The sequence below is a fragment of the Lissotriton vulgaris genome, chromosome 12 (assembly GCF_964263255.1).
Source record: "Lissotriton vulgaris chromosome 12, aLisVul1.2, whole genome shotgun sequence".
NCBI lineage: Eukaryota > Metazoa > Chordata > Amphibia > Caudata > Salamandridae > Lissotriton > Lissotriton vulgaris.
In genome coordinates this window covers 707,638,705-707,661,290 of record NC_141700.1, presented here as the reverse complement: position 1 = coordinate 707,661,290, position 22,586 = coordinate 707,638,705, and the positions used below count along the sequence as shown (strand labels likewise).

At 46.3% G+C, this 22,586-nt stretch overlaps 1 protein-coding gene across 1 annotated transcript in view; it reads left to right on the top strand.

Annotated features, from left to right (window-relative positions):
* Nucleotides 1–732: 732 nt before the first annotated feature.
* VAMP2 (vesicle associated membrane protein 2) overlaps nt 733–22,586 on the top strand; it is a 107,964-nt gene continuing 86,110 nt past the window's right edge. Inside the window, exon 1 of the mRNA XM_086945954.1 lies at nt 733–826. Within this exon, the coding sequence (XP_086802080.1) occupies nt 825–826 (2 nt within the window). The 5' untranslated portion in view covers nt 733–824. The remainder of the gene's footprint in view (nt 827–22,586) is intronic.

Below are 22,586 nucleotides of genomic sequence, written 5' to 3'. Positions count from 1 at the left end.
CCTTCAGTGCGAGGTGACCAGATGTCTCCCTGGCACCCTGGTCAAGGTCAGAATTTACTTTTTAAAATGACTGTTTTCAGGTATGTTGGTATATGTTAGTCCAGCTGATTTCATTAAAATGAAAGGAAAAACAGGACTGGAAAACAATGCCACCTTTGTATATGTATTATTTTTTTATGTATTATTTATTTGCTCTCTGTCTAGTCTAAAGCAGCCGGTTTCCTGTCTCGCAAAAAATCGCTCTCCTCAGTTTATAAAATTCACAGCGGTGAAATACTGTTTCGTGACACCGGCTTCAGCCCGCCCTGGGTTTTCAGTCATCAGTAATTCGCACGTCCCCATTTTGAAGGCGATAGTGGCAATGTTTTAATTTTTTTTTTAAACGACACTTCCCAGAATGCAACATGCCAGTGACTAAAACCAAGATTGGTATGGGGTGTTTCTACCTTTTCACCAGCACAGAGTAGCTCCTTTTATCCACTTTCTTCCCCCAATGAGTCGTTTCTCTCTCCCTGCAGTCTTTCTCCTACACGTTTTATATCTTCTATCCCTTTTTCGTTTACGGGCCACCGTCCACCCGGCGGTTTCCTTGGCTGCGTCTCCCCCTCCCCATTTCCTAGTCTCTTCCCAGTCTCCTCCCCTTCCCCGCGGGTGCCGGGGTGAGTCAGGGCTCAGGCTTGGGCCCGCCCTCCTTTCCATCTACAGCGGGGCCCGGATGTCCGTGACGTCAGTCGGCCATTTTTGTGCCAAAAGAAACAACACATCCAAGAGCCAGGGAGATATTCAGGGAGAGACGGGACCCGTGCACCTGCTCCAGCGTCAACATGTGAGTGCAGGGGGGCTCGGGGGGCGGAGAGGATATGGAAACAAGGGGTCGCAAGGGGAGGGCTGTTAATGCACACTGGATGCCAAAGGTTGGGAAATGGAGGGGATGGGAATTTCATGGGGGAGGGGTAAAGAAACGGAAAATTATGCTGTAGGGCCGAAAATGTAAAGCATGGGAAGGACATAAAATAAGAGGGAAACCCCATAAACTGAGGTATTTCAATTAGGGTAATTCGTGAGGAAATGCGAACGAGCAATAAACAAGAATGGATATTTAAACTGGGGCCGGGGACGTGAGGGTTAAAGCAGGCAAATAAGATGGAATTATGAAATGCTATTCATTTAATTGCAGGGGCTGGATAAGTACAAACAAGGAATGGGAAGAATAAGGAAATACGATTTGTAAGAAACACAGGCACTGGGTTCGAAGGAGAAGAAAATAAAAATGGGTAGAAACTGGTTAAAAGGAAAATTCAAGAGTTTAGAACTAAAAAAATAGAGAAATGAAAGATTAAGGGCAGTCAAGAAGGAATTAAATCATAAAAATAGTGTATTAATTGAATGAGCAAGGAAAGTAGGGGCTGTTTCTGAGGTTGCAGGCCTAGGAGGGGAAAAATGCTTGGCTCGCTGCCTGCCGTGTAAGGCAGCTGGCATATATTTGTTTTCATGGGTCTCTGAATTGTTGTTCCTAGTACGCATCAGTTGTCATTGTGCAGGCGAGTTTTTTCTCTGTTCGTGTGAAGCTCTACTTTAGGTTGTGCGTTGATGTGCTGCTCCGGTTTGGCTTAATACATTAATTGTGTCTGTTTTTTTTTTTTGGTTAGTATGTTTTCGTGGGTAGAAGTGGATTTGTTATGCAGGTTAGCCTTGGATGTGGTGTTTGGATGTGATGTAATACGTTTCCTCATTGGGTGTCAATGTGCTGGATATGGTTACGTTACCATTACCTCTATAACATGTTTTTTGCTATTTGTTAAGTGCCTTAGCACTTTTGGAGTCAGGGAGCCTTTTCCATGCATTTCTGAGGAGCTGAGGAGCCGGGGCCTGGCTGCCTTGGCCAGGCCGGGGCCTGGCTGCCTTGGCCAGGCCGGGGCCTGGCTGCCTTGGCCAGGCCGGGGCCTGGCTGCCTTGGCCAGGCCGGGGCCTGGCTGCCTTGGCCAGGCCGGGGCCTGGCTGCCTTGGCCAGGCCGGGGCCTGGCTGCCTTTTCTAGGTGCTTTGCCCAGGCTGGGCTCAGATACCTTGCCCAGGCTGGGCTCAGATACCTTGCCCAGGCTGGGCTCAGATACCTTGCCAGGGTGAATACAGATGTGCTGCCTGGGATGGGTTTGGCTGTGTTGCACATGGTGGACCTACTGGTGCTGGAGTGAAAGTGGTAGTTGAATGTGTTATCTAGGGTGGGAGCCTTGGTTATTATGTTTAGCAGCTAGTCGTTGGGGTTGATGCAGTGTCAGAGATCTAGATGAGTTAGTGGAGAGGAGCTGGATATGTAGAGATGGTGATGCAGATGTTGGTGATGTCATCAACATTTATTAGATGATGATTGTGTTGCTTAATAGCTCACACTATTGTTGTGCTCATGGTTGGTGTTGTCTAATACACCTATATAGGTACACATCTATAGTATAAATAAATGCTTATACTGAGATATGCTGTATATTTCTGTTTGCGTATGGTGCTTATGTGGGGAAGAGCCAATTCTTGAGTAGTTTGCTGAAGATAAGGTGGTTGTCCGTGGAGCTTATGTTGGGGGGCAACGAGTTCCATAGTTTGGCTGCTTGACCAGAGATGGATGTGACACCCATGTTTTTTTTCTTGTACCTTGGGATTTTGAGGCGAGGTGCCACACTAGAGCAGAGGTTCCAATGATGAATGTGTTTGGTGATTTTATTCCCGATGAATAGTGGTCCCATTCCATGTATCGCTTTGTGGGGCATACAAAGCAGCTTGAACGTGGATCTTCTGGCAACCGGTAACCAATGCAGGGCTTTCAAGGCACGGAGATGTGGTCTTGCCGTTTGATATGCAAGAGTAGTCTGGTAGCCGACTTTTGAATCCGTTGTGGTCAAGTCAAACTTTATTTAGGTCGTTCCGACCATAAAAGTGCAAATCCTTACAGTGCAAAGTGATAGAAATGAATACATTGCAATAACACCTTAAGTGTTTAAACCATAAAAGTGCAAATGCTTACAGTACAGAACTTCAGGTTTGATTACATGACAATGTTCATTGAATGCATTACAATAGATTATTAATCAAAGAAATAAGTCATGATCAAAAGAGTTAAGATAGTTTAATTAAAATAAGAAAATAAAAAGTATGGTTAGCCAAGGGAAAGACCCCGTTAAAGTGCATTTGAAGGTCCCACTACAAAATCACATTAGAATGATCAGACCACAAACAATTTTTTCAATAGCATGTTTAGAAGATGGAAAAGAACTGTAAGGCAAACATTATCACTTCTTAAGTGTGCGCCTTCTAATTATCCATATTTTTCCAAGAATCATAGCTACTGCACAGGCAACAAGTGTTCTTGAATCCGATTTTAAAATATGCAGCGCTTCCTGGTGACATTGTGTTCCCAGCAGCCTACAAACAGGTGCCAACCATTTGCGTCTCAGGGAGATGTACATTGGACAAACAAACAAAAAATTTGCACGATTGTCTCAGTAGACTTGGAGCAACCAGGGCAATGTAGCTGCCCTGATAGGGGTCGTCGCCACTCCACAGTAAAAGAGTTCACAGGAAGTGATCCAAATCTAAATTGGATATAAAGCTTTCTATCCTGTGGGATTGTAATGGCCTCCAAATATTGCCAGTGTCCACTATGAGTTTTTCAGTTTCAATTCAGTTGTGAGGCGACCACTGTATGACTGAGTTGCGTTAGTCTGAGGGAAAGAGCAAGGTTCATTGGCGTTCCAAGAACTCGTTAAACTTATCTCTGCAAGTATGGATCTAACTTTGGTACACCACCCGATTTTGTTAAAGGGTTGAGTTTGCAAACTTCATCGGCCGCAGCTGAATAATGTGAAAACTCAGGGGTTTGTTTCAGGCGCAACCAAAAGCGCTAAGGGCCAAGTCGTGCCTTATTCACAATGGATTATTGCCAGACCCCCCAGGATATAGCGGCATGAATTAGCAAATTTAGCGGCACAAAAATTGAAATTTAGCGGCACAAATATGGAAATTTAGCGGCAATTTTGCGGCATTTTATTTGGCCATTTTTCATACAACAAACACAGATATCTTCGTTTTTTTTAGTTATTTAACAACATGAAGCTGTGTATGTATACTAATGTAAGCATTCCTCCATAGAAACACTCTTGATTGTGGGTTTAAGTAATTCCCTTTTCCTACAGCTTGATAGTTACACAAAATGAATGTCCACAATGTAGTGGTAAAGCTCTGGTTTAGGGGTTACTTTTTGTTAAAACCTCCTGAACTCCTACTTGCAGTGGTATGGCACACTCAAGGGTAAAAATGTACTGTGACGTTCTTGATCCTCATTCACCTCTCTGGTAATCATTTAAATTGCTCTGCTTATCAGTGGTGGAACGAAACCTGAGGGGTCCGCCCTACAAGGTACTTGGCCCCCGCTCCAGACTTATTCAGCTCTCTGGGCAGAATACTCTGCTGAAGGTGCCCCCTGCAGCTCGGGGCCCCCACCGCACTGCGGGGGCTGTAATGGCCTGTGTTACGCCACTGTTGCTTATTCTGTAGGGGATCATCAGACGTTTTACGGCACGGTCAAAGTGGGCATAGTGGGCAATTGCCCAGGGCCCACACCTTTCAAGGGGGCCAGGGTACAGTGATTGGTACAGTCAGAAGTTGCGTCACAGCACTGCGCATAAACAGACCATTTTTAATATAATTAATGTAATTGTCACAGCTTTCTAAACAATGCACGTCGTAGGAACCTGAACAGAAATGGAAATCCCAGTGAGAATCACAGAGAGAGAGTCACATTGATGCATGATCAGTGTACTATTTTAGCAAATATGAATGTGTTAAATAAGCCTTTCTAAAGACCATATGTTTGATATTTTTGTAGAAAGTAAAAGTGTTCCTCATTCTACCAAACGTTCCTCTTTCGATTCAATTACACCCCAGCTTGTTAATTGCTTTTCACACTGTACTGCACATTTTTGCCTTTTCAAAGCTCCTTTAATTATAGGAATTTCCATAAATCATTGGTACTTATTTTATAAAATTCTCAATTCTCAAGGGTTACACGCGTGGTCGATCTGCTGAGCTTTAGTCAAATTACCTGCATGTTATCCATATGTTCAACAGACGCTTGCAGTAACCCACTGTGCTATCTGCGATGTATCCGGCTGTGTATTCCAGATAAATACGTGCAAATGATTTATGGTTTCTATTTAAATCACTGGCTTCCTGAGAGTTTTTCTACACTGAGCAACAGTTGTTTGAAAACAACGAAGGAATTGCCATTTGTTAAATAAAAATGTAAAAAGGAAACTAGAATTCATTAGATGCCAATACCCAGTTTTTAAGAAGAAACTTTCATTAAGAGTAATATTCTTCATAGCCGTTTATTTGAGAACAAGCTCCAACCAACGTCATAGGGTCTTATTATGACTATAGCCGTCTACCGAGGCGATGCCCTTTCTTTACCATCTAGACCCTCGGCTCCAGGGGAGAGGGCAGCGCCTCGCCCCAGTCACCGGGAGGGTCTCCAGCGGGGAGCCAGAGGCGGGAGGGGCACTTCAAAGCCCGTCAGAGTAAGCTGTTAATGCCCCATTAAGCCCTGAAAAGTGATTCTTAAGTGCTTCTGAGTCCTTCCCGCCCGCCCCAATAAACAACGTAAGTGGCCCCAGACCCCCCAGGATATAGCGGCTTTTGTCAAAATGCCGCGATTTCTTCAAAAGTGCCGATTTCGCGGGCACTTATGCAAAAATCGCGGCATTTTTTCAAAAGTGCCGATTTCGCGGGAAATCGCGATATCCTGGAGGGTCTGTATTGCCTACCCATATCAAACCTAAGAGGAAGAAGTGGGGTACTTTGGGGAAGAGAACAGAGGGATCTCAAGAACTTGTTCTCCGTAGTTGAGACCCTCTAAGTTCTCGACACCCCCCATTCAGCCCCATACAAAACCGAGCCCACTACTTTGTGGTCGTAAATCTGTAGTGGCGCTGCTATTGGTTTTGACTGGGAGCGTATGTGCTGTTTCAGCAGGGCCCCAGTGGTCTGCTTCTGCTGAAGAGTCTGCTTTACTATTTGGTGCTTCCAGGCCGTTTCCTCTGAGAGGGTCACACCCAGATAGTCGAAAGTGACTACTCTCGAGTTCGGTCCCCCCAGGAGTCAATTTACCTTTTAAAGGATTTGTGGGGGTTAAACATTAAAAGTTTTGTTTTCGATGTGTTGACCACCAGGCCTCTCGACCCAGAGAAAGAATCAAAGCGATATAGCAGCAGTTGGAGGCCACTGGGGGTCTTTGGAACTAATAATGTGTAATTCGCAAATAGCAGAATTGTTACTTTGACGTTGCCCAGCGAGGGCGCATCAGCTAGGACTTCCGCTAAGGGGTGGACCACCCCATTGATGAGTGAAAACAAGGTCGGCGCCAACACGCATCCTTGTCTAACCCCTCTATCGACTGTCAGCTGCCCTTGTTCTCCCCAGTGAATCAATGCAAAGTTATCCTCATGAAGGCGGATAACCAACGTGAGTGGTGGTGGAAAACCCATCTCCTGCAGGACTTGCCAGAACTTGTGACTTGGGATAAGGTCAAAGACAGACTTCAGGTCGATAAATGCTGTGTAAAGATTACCTCTCCATATAGTGACTGTTTTCCAGGCCAGTAGTGAAAAACAAAAAAGCTGATCGATGGTGCTTACTTTCTTTCAGACCTTTGTAGTCCTTTCATGGTATTTAAAGGTGATCCGTGGTAGAGGGTATTGGCGTAATTGAGTTAGGACATAACAGGGGAGATTTTAGCTCGGACCTTGTGTGGAAATCCCAAATGGGGGAAGATTAGTCGCAGAGTTTTTATAGTAAAAAAGCTTGATCTTCGTAGTTTGTCCACTCAGGCATTTATCGATAGCTTGGAGTCCATGGTCATTCCTCGGTTTCTTACTTCATTCAATACTTCAGGTGGTGATCCCAGTTAATCAGGCCAGGCGGCAAGTGTTATGTTATTTATACTTGTAGAGCGCACTGTTCCCCCTAGGGTGTCCTGGCGCTTCGAGTGGGTCATAATGTTTCCAATCGCCACATGTGAGTATTTCCGTTTAGGAAGCCTTCGATTTGAGATGGCTCCAAGTCATCCATTGATCCACGGCTCTGAGCGAACTGAAAATTGGCGAGTTTCCAGTGTCTTTGTGGTATTCCAGTTGAAGGAGTATTTTTGTATCTTCTGCATAATTATTGCATATGTGGTGAAAATGATTGATCAGTACTGGTAATGACTTCATAAAGATGTTGAAAATCATGGGCAAGATGATAGAGCCTTGAGGGACCCCTGCTTTTGTGGAGTATGGTTTGGACGAGAAAGCTGGGATATGGATGACATTAGTTCTGTTTTGAAGGTAGGACGCAATCCAGTTTAGAGCAGTCCCTTCTATGCCAGCTTCCTAGAGTCTTTGTATCGGTGTCATGGTCAACCGTGTCAAAGGCATTCAAGAGGTCCACGAAGAGTAGTGCAGCAACACTGTTGCAATCAACTGTGTTCACGTCATCCCAGATGGCAAGGAGGGCAGATTCTGTGCCTCTTCCTGGACGAAATCCTGTTTGGGAGTCTGAAAGTATGGCATTCTCTTCAATGAATGTGACATCTGAGCGAACACTGCTCTTTCTATCTGTTTGCCCAGGAAAGGTCCATTTGTAATGGGTCTATAGTTGTCGGGGTTCAGCGGGTCCAAGTTTGTTTTCTTCAGTAAAGGGCCTATGTATGACCTTTGGAGTTCTTCTGGTAATGTTCCCGTAGTTTAGGAATCGTTGATGATTCTTCTTAATGGAGTGGCAGCAGAGGTTGTCCGATAAAATGTCTTGAAAGTTTGCGGTGGACACGGGTCAAATGCATGGAAGAGGCATCTAGGTGAGGTTGACCTGTTGCAGTTAGCGTCGTGTCCAAGGGGGTCTTGATTTGTTATTTAGGGACTCAAGGTACATATTGTAATATCTGGGTAGGGTTGAAGGTATCTAGATTTGTGAACCAAGGTTTTTTCTGCTGTAAATGTTGACCCCTAGTCCTAGGCGAGTACGATTGTGTTGCACATGATTGGCAAAAATATTTTGTTCATGGTGTTCTCACTATCATTAGAGCTGTGGACGTTTTGTCTATGGATGGCGTGGGAATGTTGTTCAGAGTGAATTTTGTTATTTTAAAATATTTGCCTAGAGTGGATGGAAATGTGCTATTCATAACTGGCACAAATGTATTTTCTGAGTTGGAAATAGATGTTGTTTTTTAGGGTCTTTTAATTTATTTTATGGTATTGACCTCGACTGACTGTTGGGGCATACCTGAATTGGTTTTTTGTGGTATGCCTCAATAAGTTGATCCAAGGTATGTCTAGGTGGGTCAGACGGAAGCTGGGACTGAATTGGTTATCAGGGTGGCAGTGTAAAGGAAAAGGTGAAGTCTTTCAGTTGTCAGACTGGGCCTGAGGGTGTTCATCCGGTGTATCGTCCTGGAGCCCAGCAAATGTTGACCAGTGCGGATGTGGAGGTGTCATCCGTGGTGTTCATGGCTCTGTTCTTTGCAGGCTCTGATCTGGGTCTGTAGTTGGAGCCAAAAATCAGTTTTGTTTTAGAATTCTGGATTGTGCGGTTTTAGGGGCTGGCACATGTTCTAGTGGCTGTGGCCCCTTTTCTTTTGGGGGTGAGAGGGGGTGAGGATGTCCAGCATCTAGATAGTTGGGATCTGGGGTGTGGGACAGGAGCATGGATCCATTCTCTTGGGGATGGTTATGGGCTTCTTGTCTTCTGAGGACTTGGTTGCCTTTGTGTGGGCATGGTTCTGGTGTGTCCTGGTGTTTGGTCTGATATCTGATGTCTAAGGGGCATGTACTGGATATGAAGGATCATGAACCTTTAGCTGCTGGGAGGGATAGCACTGTTCCTTACAGGAGCATGGATCTGTCTGTAAAAACCTAGGTTTGTAGTATAGATGGAGCATACATGACTTCAGTGTCTGGGACGGATCTCTAGTGTCTGCAGCTATGGTTCTATATCTAGAGAGCCAAGACTCTTGCATCTGGTAGGGGTTCACTCTCATCTCTGCCTGACAATGATGCAGAACCTGTCGATTTTTGAACCGGTCTCATGTGGGGCCTTGATAAGATAGTGTGGACCATGAATCTGCAGTATGAGAACATTTTCTCTGTTGAGTATGGATAGTCTCCTTTTCTGTGCATGGGACTGTAATCTTTTAGGGCACTTACCTTCTCTCCATCAGGGTATGGGTCTGTACTCTATCGGGACGTGGATCTTTTCTGTGGGGTCTTTGGTCTGTTGTGCAGCTGGCTTGTATTTGGTCTCAAATAGACCTGCTTCTTTTCCTAGTGGACCGTGACTCTGGGGATAAGAGCCCTTGATATGGTGTCAGGAAGGTTTGGTGCCATATCCACGCCTACTCCAGACACCAGGTCCATATCTAGCCACTCCGTCACCCTTTAACCTTTGAAGTATCATTCATTAGTCTAGGATGACGTGCATTTGGTGTCTAAAAGGGCATTATTCTTTTGTGTAGCACTTTGTTGATTTCTGGCGTTAGTGTGTTCTTGGAGTACTCTTCTAGAGGGGCACAATCTCCTACCCTACTAGTAAAGGACCATGGATCAGAAGTTTGAGCAGCATGAATCTGGTGTAGTGCTCCTGATGAGATTTTAAGGTGAAAGATTTTACTCCCTGTTTTTAAAAGTAGCGTTTAAATATATTAAATTAAGTTGTCTCATTTGTAAGAGATGCATGTAGATCTCTTGAGCAGCTTGCATGAAAGTTGTGTGCAAGGTCGTTAAATACCAGTTTGAGGGTCTCGGAAAGAATAATAGCTTGTACTGTGAGCATCAGCAGGAGGTTTCTTTAAAACAATACAACAGCTGTTTTGTGAACGAAGGACAAATGCTGAGGATGAGAATGGGTGAACAGATGGTAGAACTAGTTCAAAAACTAGAGATGATGAAGATTTCTTATTTTATGACACCTCCATGGGCTTGAGGATGTACAAGACTGTTTCCTAGTGGGGAAAGTAGAAAAAAATTAGAGCAGCGAGTTGATGGTGTGCACGAAAGTATGTGACTGCTTTGATAGTAGCCATTGTGTAGATGTCGGTAGTTAAGTAGGTAGTCACAACGAATGATGGCGTGACGGTCAGAGGACGAAATGTGTTGGCCGTGCTTTTTCTTTGGTGTTGTAGAATAATAAAGAGAATTGTTTTGCGACACATTCCACTGATCCCCTGTCATTTTGATATTGGAGAAGAGTACATTGATATTGAACTACATGCACTTCATGAAAGGAGAAGAGAAGAAACAAAGAGAACACACTCTACAATACAATTATTTGACTCTTGAGGCACTCCCTTTTGTGTGTGTTTTTTCTCTGTTTTAATGTATTTATGGTATTGGAGCAGTTTTGACTATTCACCTTGTGAGACTAGCACCTGTGCAGCTGTCTTTAGCCAGAGCTACTCTTGCTCTGGTATTATTTTAGCTCTTTCTCCACTTATGAATGTGAGAGCATGTTTTTGTGTGAAAGTTGCAAATGAGAGAACTGATCCATGTTTGTGGCCAAGATTTCTTTATTTTGAGTAAATGAGCACCAGGACATTAAGAATTGAAAGTGGAGTGGTTATTGAAAATCAGAGAAAATTGAATTGACAAGTGCTTTGATTGTGAGCCTGGTTATAGTAAGATAGGCGAGAACTGGTTTTGTATTTGTGTCTTGACAATTAATTTGGTGGCTAATTTTTGAGCTGCGTGCAATTTTGCAAAGGTGGGGTTAGACTATTATGACTGTTATGGAGCTGGTTATGGCAACCTTAGAGAGCGCAGATTTTAATTTTTACCTAATCTTGAAAGAGGGACACATTTGGAAAGATGTATGTACAAATGATTGGAGGATGACCATCAGCTGTTGTGGGGTAAGGTGATGGTGAGCTTGCGTCTTGGGCCAGAATTAGGTCAATGGAATTTCTGTGGTACGGGTGGAAATATATTTATAGGAGCTTAAATAAATTATATTTTCCTTGCTGTCTTAAACATTTTTGATTTGGTCTCTTAGGATAATGCAAGGTGGGGAGTTAGGAACGAGTAAAGGATATTGTTGCAGTCAATGGCGAAAGATCCACTGTTGATGTGGTCAGAATCTGGTCTAGCTTTTTGAAGGGAGCACCACTAGTTAGGGAGATAAATTTGAAGGAGAGGATGGGCGAGTTGGCTAAGAGAAACCTTTGGCAATGAAAGGCTTTTCAATTTGTTTGGTTAAATTCGGCTCTTTTAAGCATTTCACCTCCCTGACGTGATTTGGTAAAGACCAGTTACCGACTCCAACCATCCAGAACTCTGCAGTAATGCATATCCTCAACCTCCCACACTCAACTCTCATCACGCAACACCTCAGGGAACTCTATGGCTCCTGACACACAAACACAATCAATTCAAATCCCTCACACACACAAGGTACTAAACCACTCTGGCCCCACCGACCTGAACGGCCCCATCTCCTTCCATCAGCCATCCAGACATCTCCAATCTGCAGGACTCGCATACACTGAACCAGCTTAGGAGGACGGGTATCTCTAACATCGCTCCTAAAGCTTGGAATTGCCTCCTATTCAACACAAGACTCTAATCCTCTCGTTTTCTGTTCCGCAAGAAGCTGAAGACCTGGCTTTTAAATTAACGAACTTGCGATAGGAAGGGCTATGTTCACACACATGCTCAGTGCCAAGATAGCCCCGTGGGTGATACTGCGTTACAAATGCACATAACAGACACCACTGTAACTGTTCTGCCAGAGGTTGAATTTACTACCTTTCCCTATACATGACTGGACACAAAGAATCTGAAACCCGAAGCCGAAAGATTATTTCAAATAAAGTGATGCATATCCCTTCTGAGCACTCTTTGGCGTAGGCATACAGCAGGCACGGAAGCACTGTATTCCACTTCCTCTTCAATTAATTTTTCAGGATTACGGTTTGTGAAAGATTTGCAGGCTATCCCACACTCGTCCTATATGGATTTCTCAAATGTATGAACTTGGTCCCCCACTGGTAATGCTTTTTAGGTCTCGGACCGGAAATGCTGGCTTGCCAGCTTCCGGTCAGAGAATTAATGATTTTGAGTACGGAGCTTGAACCCGCCTCTGTACTCGACCTCCCCTCAATTGGCTGGCTTCCTAAACGGAGGCCAGCCATTGGAGGAGAGATCCATCACTCCGATGTAGCCCCGTCCTTTTCGGATTTGGGGGCGTCATTTTTGCTGTTCTTTAGACAGTGACGTCGTCCGTCACTCAGCACAGCAAAACACGCCCCCAAATCCGAAAATGTGGTAAGCCTAGTTGCCGCCATTGTTGCCCAGCCAGCGCCGAGTAAGGTGATGCAGCACACATGCTCCGGTGCGGATGGGGCTTCCGCCCAGTGCCTCGGAGCCCAGCTGCAGTCTTTTCCACTTCCTGATGTCCCTGGCCGTCGCCGACATGCTGAACGTCCTCTACGGTGAGTTTGTCCTTATTTGCGCAACTGTGTGATCCTGAACAGGCCGTCTCCCCCCCTCCCTCCGCCCGCAGCTCTTCTCAGGCCGGCTCCCCCCCCCCCTCCCTCCGCCCGCAGCTCTCCTGTGTCCGTCTCCCCCCCCCCCTCCCTCCGCCCGCAGCTCTCCTGTGTCCGTCTCCCCCCCCTCCCTCCGACAGCAGCTCTCCTGTGTCCGTCTCCGCCCCCTCCCTCCGCCCGCAGCTCTCGTTGGGGTCTGTTTCAGTCCCCGGTGTACCAGCAAGCAGTCCGTCTGCCCATGCTATAAAGTTAATCTCTTTTAGTCCCTCATCTATATTCATTATTGTTTACACGGTGAGTCCGTCTTCACCTTTACCGTGTGAAGTACATCCTGATTCCGCTCTGTAGTCCCCTATCCACTTCCTACGGAATCACAGGTGTGCCTGCTTATCTGCCAGCTTACGCTGTATTTATACATCCACTTTGGTAGGTGAGTTTGACCATTTATTTGACATCCTGACAGCACGGTGGACACGGACGCTATATCGCCGGACGCTATCCCGCCGTTCTTCTTAGGGCACCATCCTGCTTTAACTACTCGTGAAACTTCAAGGTAAACGTTGCCCCTGCAATCCCCGTCGACGTGCTATTTAACCTACTTGCGCGACTCAGCTTTTAAATTGAACATTCACTCTATTCTTTTTTTAGTGGCCGATCGACTGACGGCTTGACTATCAGACATACACGGACCTTCCTTACTATTGAACCCTGAAATGTAAGCGCCGCTGTCACACGCAGCGCTTTGATAGTTTCCCTTATCGGAGGTCCTTTAAAATTCCAACTTACCATTATATTTATACAGGCATCAGTCCTTCAGTAGCCGATCTTTAGGCATTTCACGTGAAAAAGGAATTTTCTCGCTATCACGGGCCGTTTTTATCACTTACAAGCCTGTTTCTATTTAAGGTAATTACAGCATTCATTTATATGCACGTAGTACCTCGACACTGCATTGTTATACGAACCTCATACTATGCGGGTCTCTCTTTCGCGTAGCTGGCTCCGAGATTTTAATTGTTCTACACCATCCTCTTATGTGGGCTCTCTATCTATATAGCGTCCTGTAGCCCTCTGAAGATTTTCTGGAAGTTATGTAAAGGTGTTGGTTTATTCGCCTTGTCATTTTATTTGTCCACGTATATCAGCCTCTACGTTTGGCTTTATTCAGTTATGTGTCGGGCCTGATTTGTAGGTATTGCCATATCATTCTAAATCAAAGAAACAGTTTAGTTCTTTGGTTCTATTCAAGTATAGTCTTTTTGTGTGTGTGAATAGGGAATATCATTGTGCGCATTGTCCTGTCACATGTTTCCTTCCCCATAAATTAATCTCATCATTTAACTAGTGCCTTTACCTATTGTCTCTCAATTGATCCTTGAATCTGATCCTCTGTCTCCACATGTCGATGTTATCCTATGTGAGATTAATCAAAAGGCTGAAGAGCTAAGTTGGTTTTGAATTATTCAACCCCAGGACTCACAAGTACACAAGATGACAGCAAAATGTAACGTTTGTAGCGGGTTAAGCTTCATTTACATACACAAAATCGTTACCCTAAATGCAGCAGGAAGTGAGGCTGACCGAAGGAGGGAGGAACAGAGAGTCCACGCTGAGGTGGAGGCAGTGCTTTAAATGGGCCGGTACCAGTACTTTTCTATTTTGAGAGGGAGAGGGCCTGCACTTCTGAAGAGAGACGTAATACTTATTTGGAGAGTACCCACCCTTCTCAGAACTACGCAGGCGCTCTGGTACAGAGTGCCTGCACTTCTTTTTTTCCCATTTCAAGCACTGGTGGGAGGAGGAGAGAGTCAGTGGTGAGATGGAGAAGAGAGGGTGAGGTGGGGTGAGTGTTATAAATAGGTCTTCTCTCTAATGCTCTCCTATTGCCATTGTAAATGACAATACCATTTATTTATGTTTGAAAAAAATGTTTAAAAAAAAAAATGTAATGAGCAATGCCAATAGCTCTACCTTTAATAATGCCGAGACCATTGCATTGTAAATGCTTGTTTTGTATGTAACAAGGAGCGCTATCAAGAGGTTAGTGGCAACCCCGCATGTTGCATGGTTCTTTGATCCTACTGCCATTGAAGGATGTTTGTAGGCCTTTGGGACAGATTGATCTCTCCAACCATCCGGAGTAGTTCATCCTCCACGTACTGAAGTATAAAGCTAACCTTTAATTCCTTTACTGCCCAGGATTGGAAAGTACAGTAGTCTGCCAGATGAATCTGTTGATGGAAATGGCCACACGTTCTACTGTAAAATTCTGAGTTCATTACCGGGATTGTGCACCTTGACAAACAAGCATTAGCAAATCCAGAATGCTTGCCTTCCATTTATAGTCCTGAATAATATATCTCAGAGAACTACTGCAGTGGAAAATACAAACAATTGATTGGTTTATATATACAATGCATCTATGAGACAAAAAAAATGGAGAGTTTATGATTCAGTGTATTTTTGAGATGTGAGATTGTTCCTTGTGTATAACCATGCAAGCACCCCATAGGAGGTTGAATAATAGCCAATAGTATGAGGCGAAAGGGAGATTTCTCTAGACCGAGCCCATATTCACTCTTTGTAAATGGTCACATCCGGTGGTCAGAAAGCTGTGCTGTGAAGGTAGATCTGAAAAGAAGAGGGCTCTGACTTTTAATGGGTGGTCAGTGACTGGACCAATGTATCCCTTTGTATTGTAACAGAAGAACTACTGTGACTAGGGCACAGGTTTCATTCATAGTGGAGGCTTTCTAGCCCCATCCCAACCGTGCATCACTACTTAATGCCGGCCGCTGCGTGGTGAAAGTGTAGACCACTGTCCCTTAGTTGACTCGTTCCTTCCACAGCGCAGCGCCGTCTGATAGCTGCTGCTGCCCCATTTCCCACTGCTGGTGCTACTGACCCGAAGGAGTTCGAGACCCTCTTCCACCCGCAGATTCCTGCCTGCACCTCATCCCTAAATTGATACTTGTATAGCGCACTACTCACCCGCAAGGGTCTCAGGGATCAGGGACCCCTGGTGGTCCAGTAGTAGAGCGTCACTGCTCTGCAGCTTGACTGCCCTCCTGTCCCTCTTTATGCTGTTTCGGTCTCTTTCTGTTTTTCTCTTTTGCTTCTCTGCCTTTAATCTTTTTTTTCTTCATTTTTTCCTGTCCTCTCCCTCTGCACCCCTGCGATGCCCCAAGTGTCCCTTCCTGTGTTTCTCGCCTCCCCAGCTGTCCAGCCCCCCCCCCCTCCATGCAGCACTACTTAATGGCAGCCAAAGGCGTTCCATAGGTAAGCCCCCCGGCGCCACGGACCCTGCTTTTCGGACACTCCATCGCTACGACGCCGTCACCCTCCTCGCCCTCAGCCCTGGACACCACGCCGCCTGCCATCTAGCATCATCGAAGATGACTCTTCGCCTGGCGGAACTGCAACTGCACCTTCAGCCACCCCAACACATTATCTCCTCTCACCACCCTGCCGACTAAAAGTGCACCCGTCCGGCTCAACTGCATCCTCAACGTGCGGTCCCTCCACTAACACGCCACAGAAATATGGGACCTCCTTGACGCCACCTCTCCTGACATCGCCTTTTTCGCAGAAACCTGGACCAACCCCTGCTCCAGACATTAACATCCCCAACAGTTAAAAAATCACCTGCAAGGACCGCCCAGGAGGAGGCATCACCATTGTCCAAAAAAAGCACACTCCGACGGACCATGCACTCCAGCGACAACCATGGAACCTTCTACTGCAGATCGGCCCATACCCAACACCACCCTCCATGGCATCCTCGTCTACAGACCCCTCACCAACATCATCGTAGACCTCATGGCGCCCCAGGCTCTCACATCCACTGACTACATCCTACTCTGAGACCTCAACTTCGACCTCGCCAACTCCAGTGACCAGAACACCGCCTCCCTTCTTGAGAACCTTGCCAACATCAGACTCAAGTTGCTAGTCACCACATCGACCCACACAGCCAGACACACGCTCGACCCAGACTTCTGTGCCAGTGGGAAACATCAGCCACACCACCGAACTCTACTGTATAGACCATCAGTTTGTGCGCCTTGCCATGCCCACCGTACAGCCCCGCCCTCATCGCTGCCCCCGTCGCAGCTGGATCAAGGCCATCGAAGAACTTCTTGTCAACTCCCTCAGCAAAACCACTCGCCAATGCCTATGGACACCAACACCGCAGCACGCAACCTCTACTGATGGATCTCCAATTGCGCAGACACCATGGCACTCCTCAAGAAAAGACCAGGTAACAAAACTCCAAGAAGGCCAGCTGGTTCACTCTTGCCCTCCAGATGCACCTACAGTTGTGTCGAGCAGAGATGGAGGAGCAACAGAACCCCAGAAACTCGCGTAACCTTCAAATCTGCCGTCACCGACTGTACATCACCACCTTCTCCTGAAAATCTCTAAGAAAACAGCCCTCTAAGACAGAATCAACGCCAATGCACACAACAGCAAAAAACTCTTCGCCATTGTCATGGAGTTCGCCAGGCACAACAGAGATCACAGATGTTCACCCCCCCCTCACCCCACATGACCTCTGCAACAAACTCGGCACCTTCTTCCACAACATGATCAGGAAGATCTAAGACAGCCTCGACGCCCTAGAATCGGCCACCCCACCCTCCACCATCTCCCACAACCAAGCCGCAATCCAACAGACCGTGTTTTGCTGGACCCTGCTCACAACGGAGGACACGCTTAAGACCATGAAGAGCATACACTCAGTATCCCCGTTGGATCCTTGCCCATACCACATCTTTCACAGGGCAGTCTCTGCAATCGCCCCCCAGTTTTTCCGCACCAGCAATTGCTCCATCAACACTGCCACCTACCCAGAGGACTGGAAACACGCCGTGATCAACCCCTCGCTGGAGAAGCGGTCTTCAGACCTCAAGAACTTAAGACCTATCTCCCTCCTCCCCTTCCCAACCGAGTACATAGAGAAGGCCATCAACAGCCAACTGTCGGAGTTCATGAAAGTGAACCACGTTCTGGGCACCTCCCAATCTGGCTTCTGAAGCAACCACAGCATAAACACTGCACTCCTAGCCGCCACCGACATCCGCTCCCTATTTGACTGGGGCGAGACAACGCAGCCCTCATCTTACTTGACCTCTTGGCCATCTCAACACCGTCTCCCACCGCGCCCTGTTAGGTTTGAAATTCCCATTCCTGCAATGCACTTGTTTCATGCTAGATTAGGTTAGCAGTGTATGGCTAAATAGACGCCATTTTTATTCACTTTTATGCAACCCACTGAGTTATCCCCGTAATGTGCAGGCTTCAGTTAGCAAGTGTGACTCCATTTTGTATTTCATGATCCCTATTAGGCTGTTAAGCCTGCGCCTGAACTAGGCCTCATTACTCGTATTGCTTGCCTCAGCAGAACACTGTATTTCGTTATTATTTTCACTTCTGTTCAAGGCTGTTTCTCGACTTACTAATGAATAGGCCATTGTGCCCTCGCATACCTATCAGAGTGTGTAGTTCTGCTCCCATGTTAGGAGATGCTGAGGCTCAGCACGGTAACCTTGAGTTGCTGATAGCATGTACCCATCTGGCAGCTCATCCCTCTTTGGTCATGTATAGCATGTACCCATCTGGCAGGTGGTAGCTCATACCTCTTTGTTCATGTTCGGCCCAGGCTGGTAACTTTCCACTGTGGGCGTGGTTGGAGGCTCTTGGGAAGATTCATTACGTGTTATAGACTGTTGGGGGGGTGTCAGTCCCTCGGCAGACATCTTAGGGTGCCGGTCAGATTGGACTCCTCTGCAGAGTATTGCTAATAAATGAATGTTTGTATTCTCTACTGTCTGACCGACTCTTCATTACTTGGGAAAGCATAACAGGTGGATGTAAGTAACCCGGTTGCCCCAAAGGGCCACTTCCTTCAACCCTATCACAAGACTCCACCACAAGGCATTGGTCTGGATCCATTCCTTCCTCACTGGCCCGACCCAGCGAGTTAGGCTACCACTATTCCGCTCAGAACCCACGGAGATCAGCTGTAAAGTGCTTCAGGGGTTTCTCCCTGAGCCTCACCCTCGTCAACATGACACCCCTCGCAGCCATTGTCCGAAGACACAGACTTAACATTGTCTCCTATGCCAATGACACCCAGCTGATCCTCTTCCCTCACCAACGAACCTACAACCGCCAGTATCAACTTCCACAGTGGAATGGTGTCTGTTGCTACCTGGATGAAACGCAGCTGCCTCAAGCTCAACTCAATCAAGAGTGAAGTACATCACTTCAGCCTGGGACGAAACCTGGTGGCCAGTCACTCTGGGATCTCTGTCTGTCTCTGTCTCTCTCTTCTTCCCCCCCCCCCCCCCCCCGCAAACACACGCCCCCCCACCACACCCACCCACGCAACCTCCGCATCCTACTCGACTCATCGCTCACTGTGAATTGCCAAATCAAAGCGCATGCTCTGACGGCTTCGAAAGACATTCAGATGGATCACCACAGCATTCAGAAAGATGTCGTTCATGCACTCGCCGCCAGCAGACTCCACCACCGCAACGCAATCTACGCCGGCGTCGCACAGAAACAGCTCAAGAAAATACAGAATTTCCAAAACACCACAGCCAGACTGGTCCTCGACATCCCCCCCCCAGCACCACATCAAGCAACACGTCCGACAACTCCACTGGCTCCCAGTCAACAGAATCACTTTCAAACTCCTCACTCATGCCTACAAAGCTCAACCTGATGAAGGACCGGCATACCCGAACCACCCCCTCACATTCCACGTACCTGCCGGACAACTCCGATCCTCCCAACTCGCCCATACCTGCGTCCCCAGGATCCACAAGACTAGAACCGGAGGAAGGTTGTTCTCCTACCTCGCCGCCAAGACCTAGAACACCCTGCCCCTTCACCTTATGCACTCCCCGTCACTTACCCAATTCAGGAAGGACCTCAAGACCTGGCTCTTCAAACAATCATCCACCCAGTCCGACGAGCAGCCCCCCTCCAAAAGCGTCTTGAGACCCTCACGGGTGAGTAGCTGCGCGTTACCAGACTCCGATTTATTGGCTGATTGATCCATGTGTAATACTGGAGGTGGGGGTGCAAGAATTTGTTTTGGAAAAGGGGAATTTGAGGCGGGACACATGTCTGTTGAGGGGTCCAGGATCTGTTGTGAGGTGAAATGGAGGCAGAGGACCGGTCTTGTGTAACTGGTGTCCGAGATCTGTTTGCGGTGGACAGTGAGACAGAAGTCTACACTTCTCTTGACCGGGGTCAGGGATATTTTTTAGAAGGGCAGAAATAGGTACACCTGTTATTGAAAGAGGTAAGGGATCTCTTGTTTGTTGGGCTGGGGGAGGGGAAGCAATCTGGGATCTGTGTGGTATCTTTTATGTAGAAACGCTTCTTTGATCATGAAGGCCACCTCCTTCCCTCCTCCTTGCTACCACTAAATATAAAGCTTTGGCTCTGATGTGTAACCTTGATAGGCAGGTGAATAGGGCTAATAACGTTGGAGAGGAGGAGCAGATAAAAATAGACCGTGGGATGTATGGATGTAGCAGAAAGGAATGAAGAAGACGAGACAGGAGAAGAAAGCTGAGCTGAAAGAGGAAAAGGCATGTAAATAATAGCACAGAACACTTGCATGAACAAGAAAACCGCCGAAATAATAAAGACCTGAACTAGGCAGAGGAAAGGCCTAAAAAGAAAGAAAACGTTCTGAAATAATTGGAAAATGCATTACATATTTATTTATATACACATATGCTTAGAGTTGCTGTTTTTTCTTGCTGTTTGGTGATGTGTTTTGACAAGCTCTCTGCGTGTCGTCTTGTGCAAACCCCTGCAGTTTCTCTGCCGTCGAGTGCGACGCCTGCCCTTGAGGTATGTAATCGGGCCAGGCGGCATTTACCCTCCAAATCCTCCCGGTGTCGCCTCCCACGGAATCCTTTCTTTTCTCTCATAACTGCACGAAATGTAAACAATTTACGGGTACGCAAGGGTTGGAATTTGAGTGGTGATGGAAGAGGGAGTAATGGAGTCTACAAAATGTGGGTCTGTGGAAGATGGGCCATGGCTATTTCCACTCTGTTGTGTTTTACACCTAAGCTCTTCTCACCCTGAAGAAACGACCTCCGACTTTCACATGCTGGAATTTAGGACACGACTACAGCCTGTAAATCACTATGTGCAGTCTTGCTACTGACAATAAAGCACATTCTGGGTTCTGCCATCATCCCATTGTCCATGCTAAACCTGGTTTGTCCAGCAACCATGCGGCTCTACATCTCTTTAACAGTTTGAGACGTCTGTGCATGAGGTGTGGGTTTGAAGCTGATTTACCAACATTGGCAAAGCCAGGATGTCTGGCTTTACGATACTAACCTACTCAAAAGCAGGTTTACAAAAATGTTTTTTTTTTTTTATACATTAGCGCTTTAAAGCCAGACCATTTAACTTTGCCAATGCTGGGCCACCCTAGAGAGAAAGAAGAATTTTATTGTTCGGTCATCCACTTATCTCTACCAACCAGAGCTTTTTTTGCTACCGCTGGTGGCAAAATGACACCATCTTCCTGCTATTTGTGGTGGCACGCTGGACACTTGTCTACAATGACTTTAGCACCAACCCTGACGAGCTCTGTGCAGATCAATAGCAAAGCAGGCACAGACCTTGCTAAAGTAAAAACTTCAGGTGCATCAGAATTGGCAAGTGTCCGTGGCCACACAAGCCTTCTCAAAGGTACACACACGTTGAGGTGCTGTGAAAGCACCATGGACTGCCCTCTAGGATGTTTAACTTGCTGCACAGACAATAACCCACCTACGGCTACTGGCTGCTACAATTCCCTTTACTTTTACAGTATTATAGTAGTGTGATGGAAGCTCCCAGTGCTGTTTGTGCTGTCTGTGTAGTGAGCCTTCGCTGCTATTGCCTGTGCTTTGTTTATGCATATGGGTTTGTGTATGCAAAGTAAGCTTCTACCACTGCTGCATGTGCTTGACTGGGGCTGTCCGCTGCAGTGAAAAAGCAAACCAAACAAGGATTGTAGAGAGTAACTTTGAGGTAAAGAATTTAATGTGTGATGATTCAGTGAACTTTTGAGATGTTAAATAGTATCTCATGCACTGAAATGCAAGCAATCCAAGGGAGCTGGAGTGATACACCAAACATCCAGAAACATAAGATTAAGGAAACTCCAAGAAAATAGTTTTTTTTTAAACCTTTATTTCACTTTTGTATTTAAAACCGGTAATAAACAAAGTCTAACAAGCAGTTCAATGCATCTTAATCGTATCATTTCCACATCACTTCGAGATGCAAGAGCTTTCAAAGCAAAGCACTGCTTCCACCCCGTGGGAACAACAGCTACATCTTTGTACCATATCAAATTAAAGCCCTATTGCCCCATTCTCAAATTGCAATTTTAAATTGACACGACCTGCCACTGCCCTCTTTATCCCTTGCTCTTCCAAGTTATTTTCAGTGACCTCTTCTTTCCAGCGAGGGCTCCATACATCCTTGGGCCTGTTGCATACTTGTTGTAGCATCTTTAAACAGTCTGCTGATTCATTACAGCAAACATCCTCTCTTAACCAGGCATTAGTAGTGTGCAGTTGTCCCTTAAGTCAGCCTTGACTACTCTTTGTTTGGTCAATTATTACATTATCGATGTATCTGTATAAACCTGCGCTGGGGACCCGCAACATAGAACTAAAGGAACCAACATAAGATTCAAACTTAGTTTGTTACAAGTAATATCCTTACGTATATTGTTCACCTCCATCCAGTAGGCTGCAGCAACCAGACACTGCTAGGCCAGGTGAAAGTTTCAGGGCATTGGTCCTCAGTGGCATTTCTCACTTTGCGACGCACCTTCCACTGCTGCATGGCAGCCACAGCAGAGTGGCTGCGAGCCAACTCGCTTCAATTTAATGGATCCAAAACGGAGGTTCTCCATTGCTCCTTAGACCGTACCCCTCGTCCGCTTCCGGACGATTTTTGGCCTACATCTATTCCAGGTACGGTAGA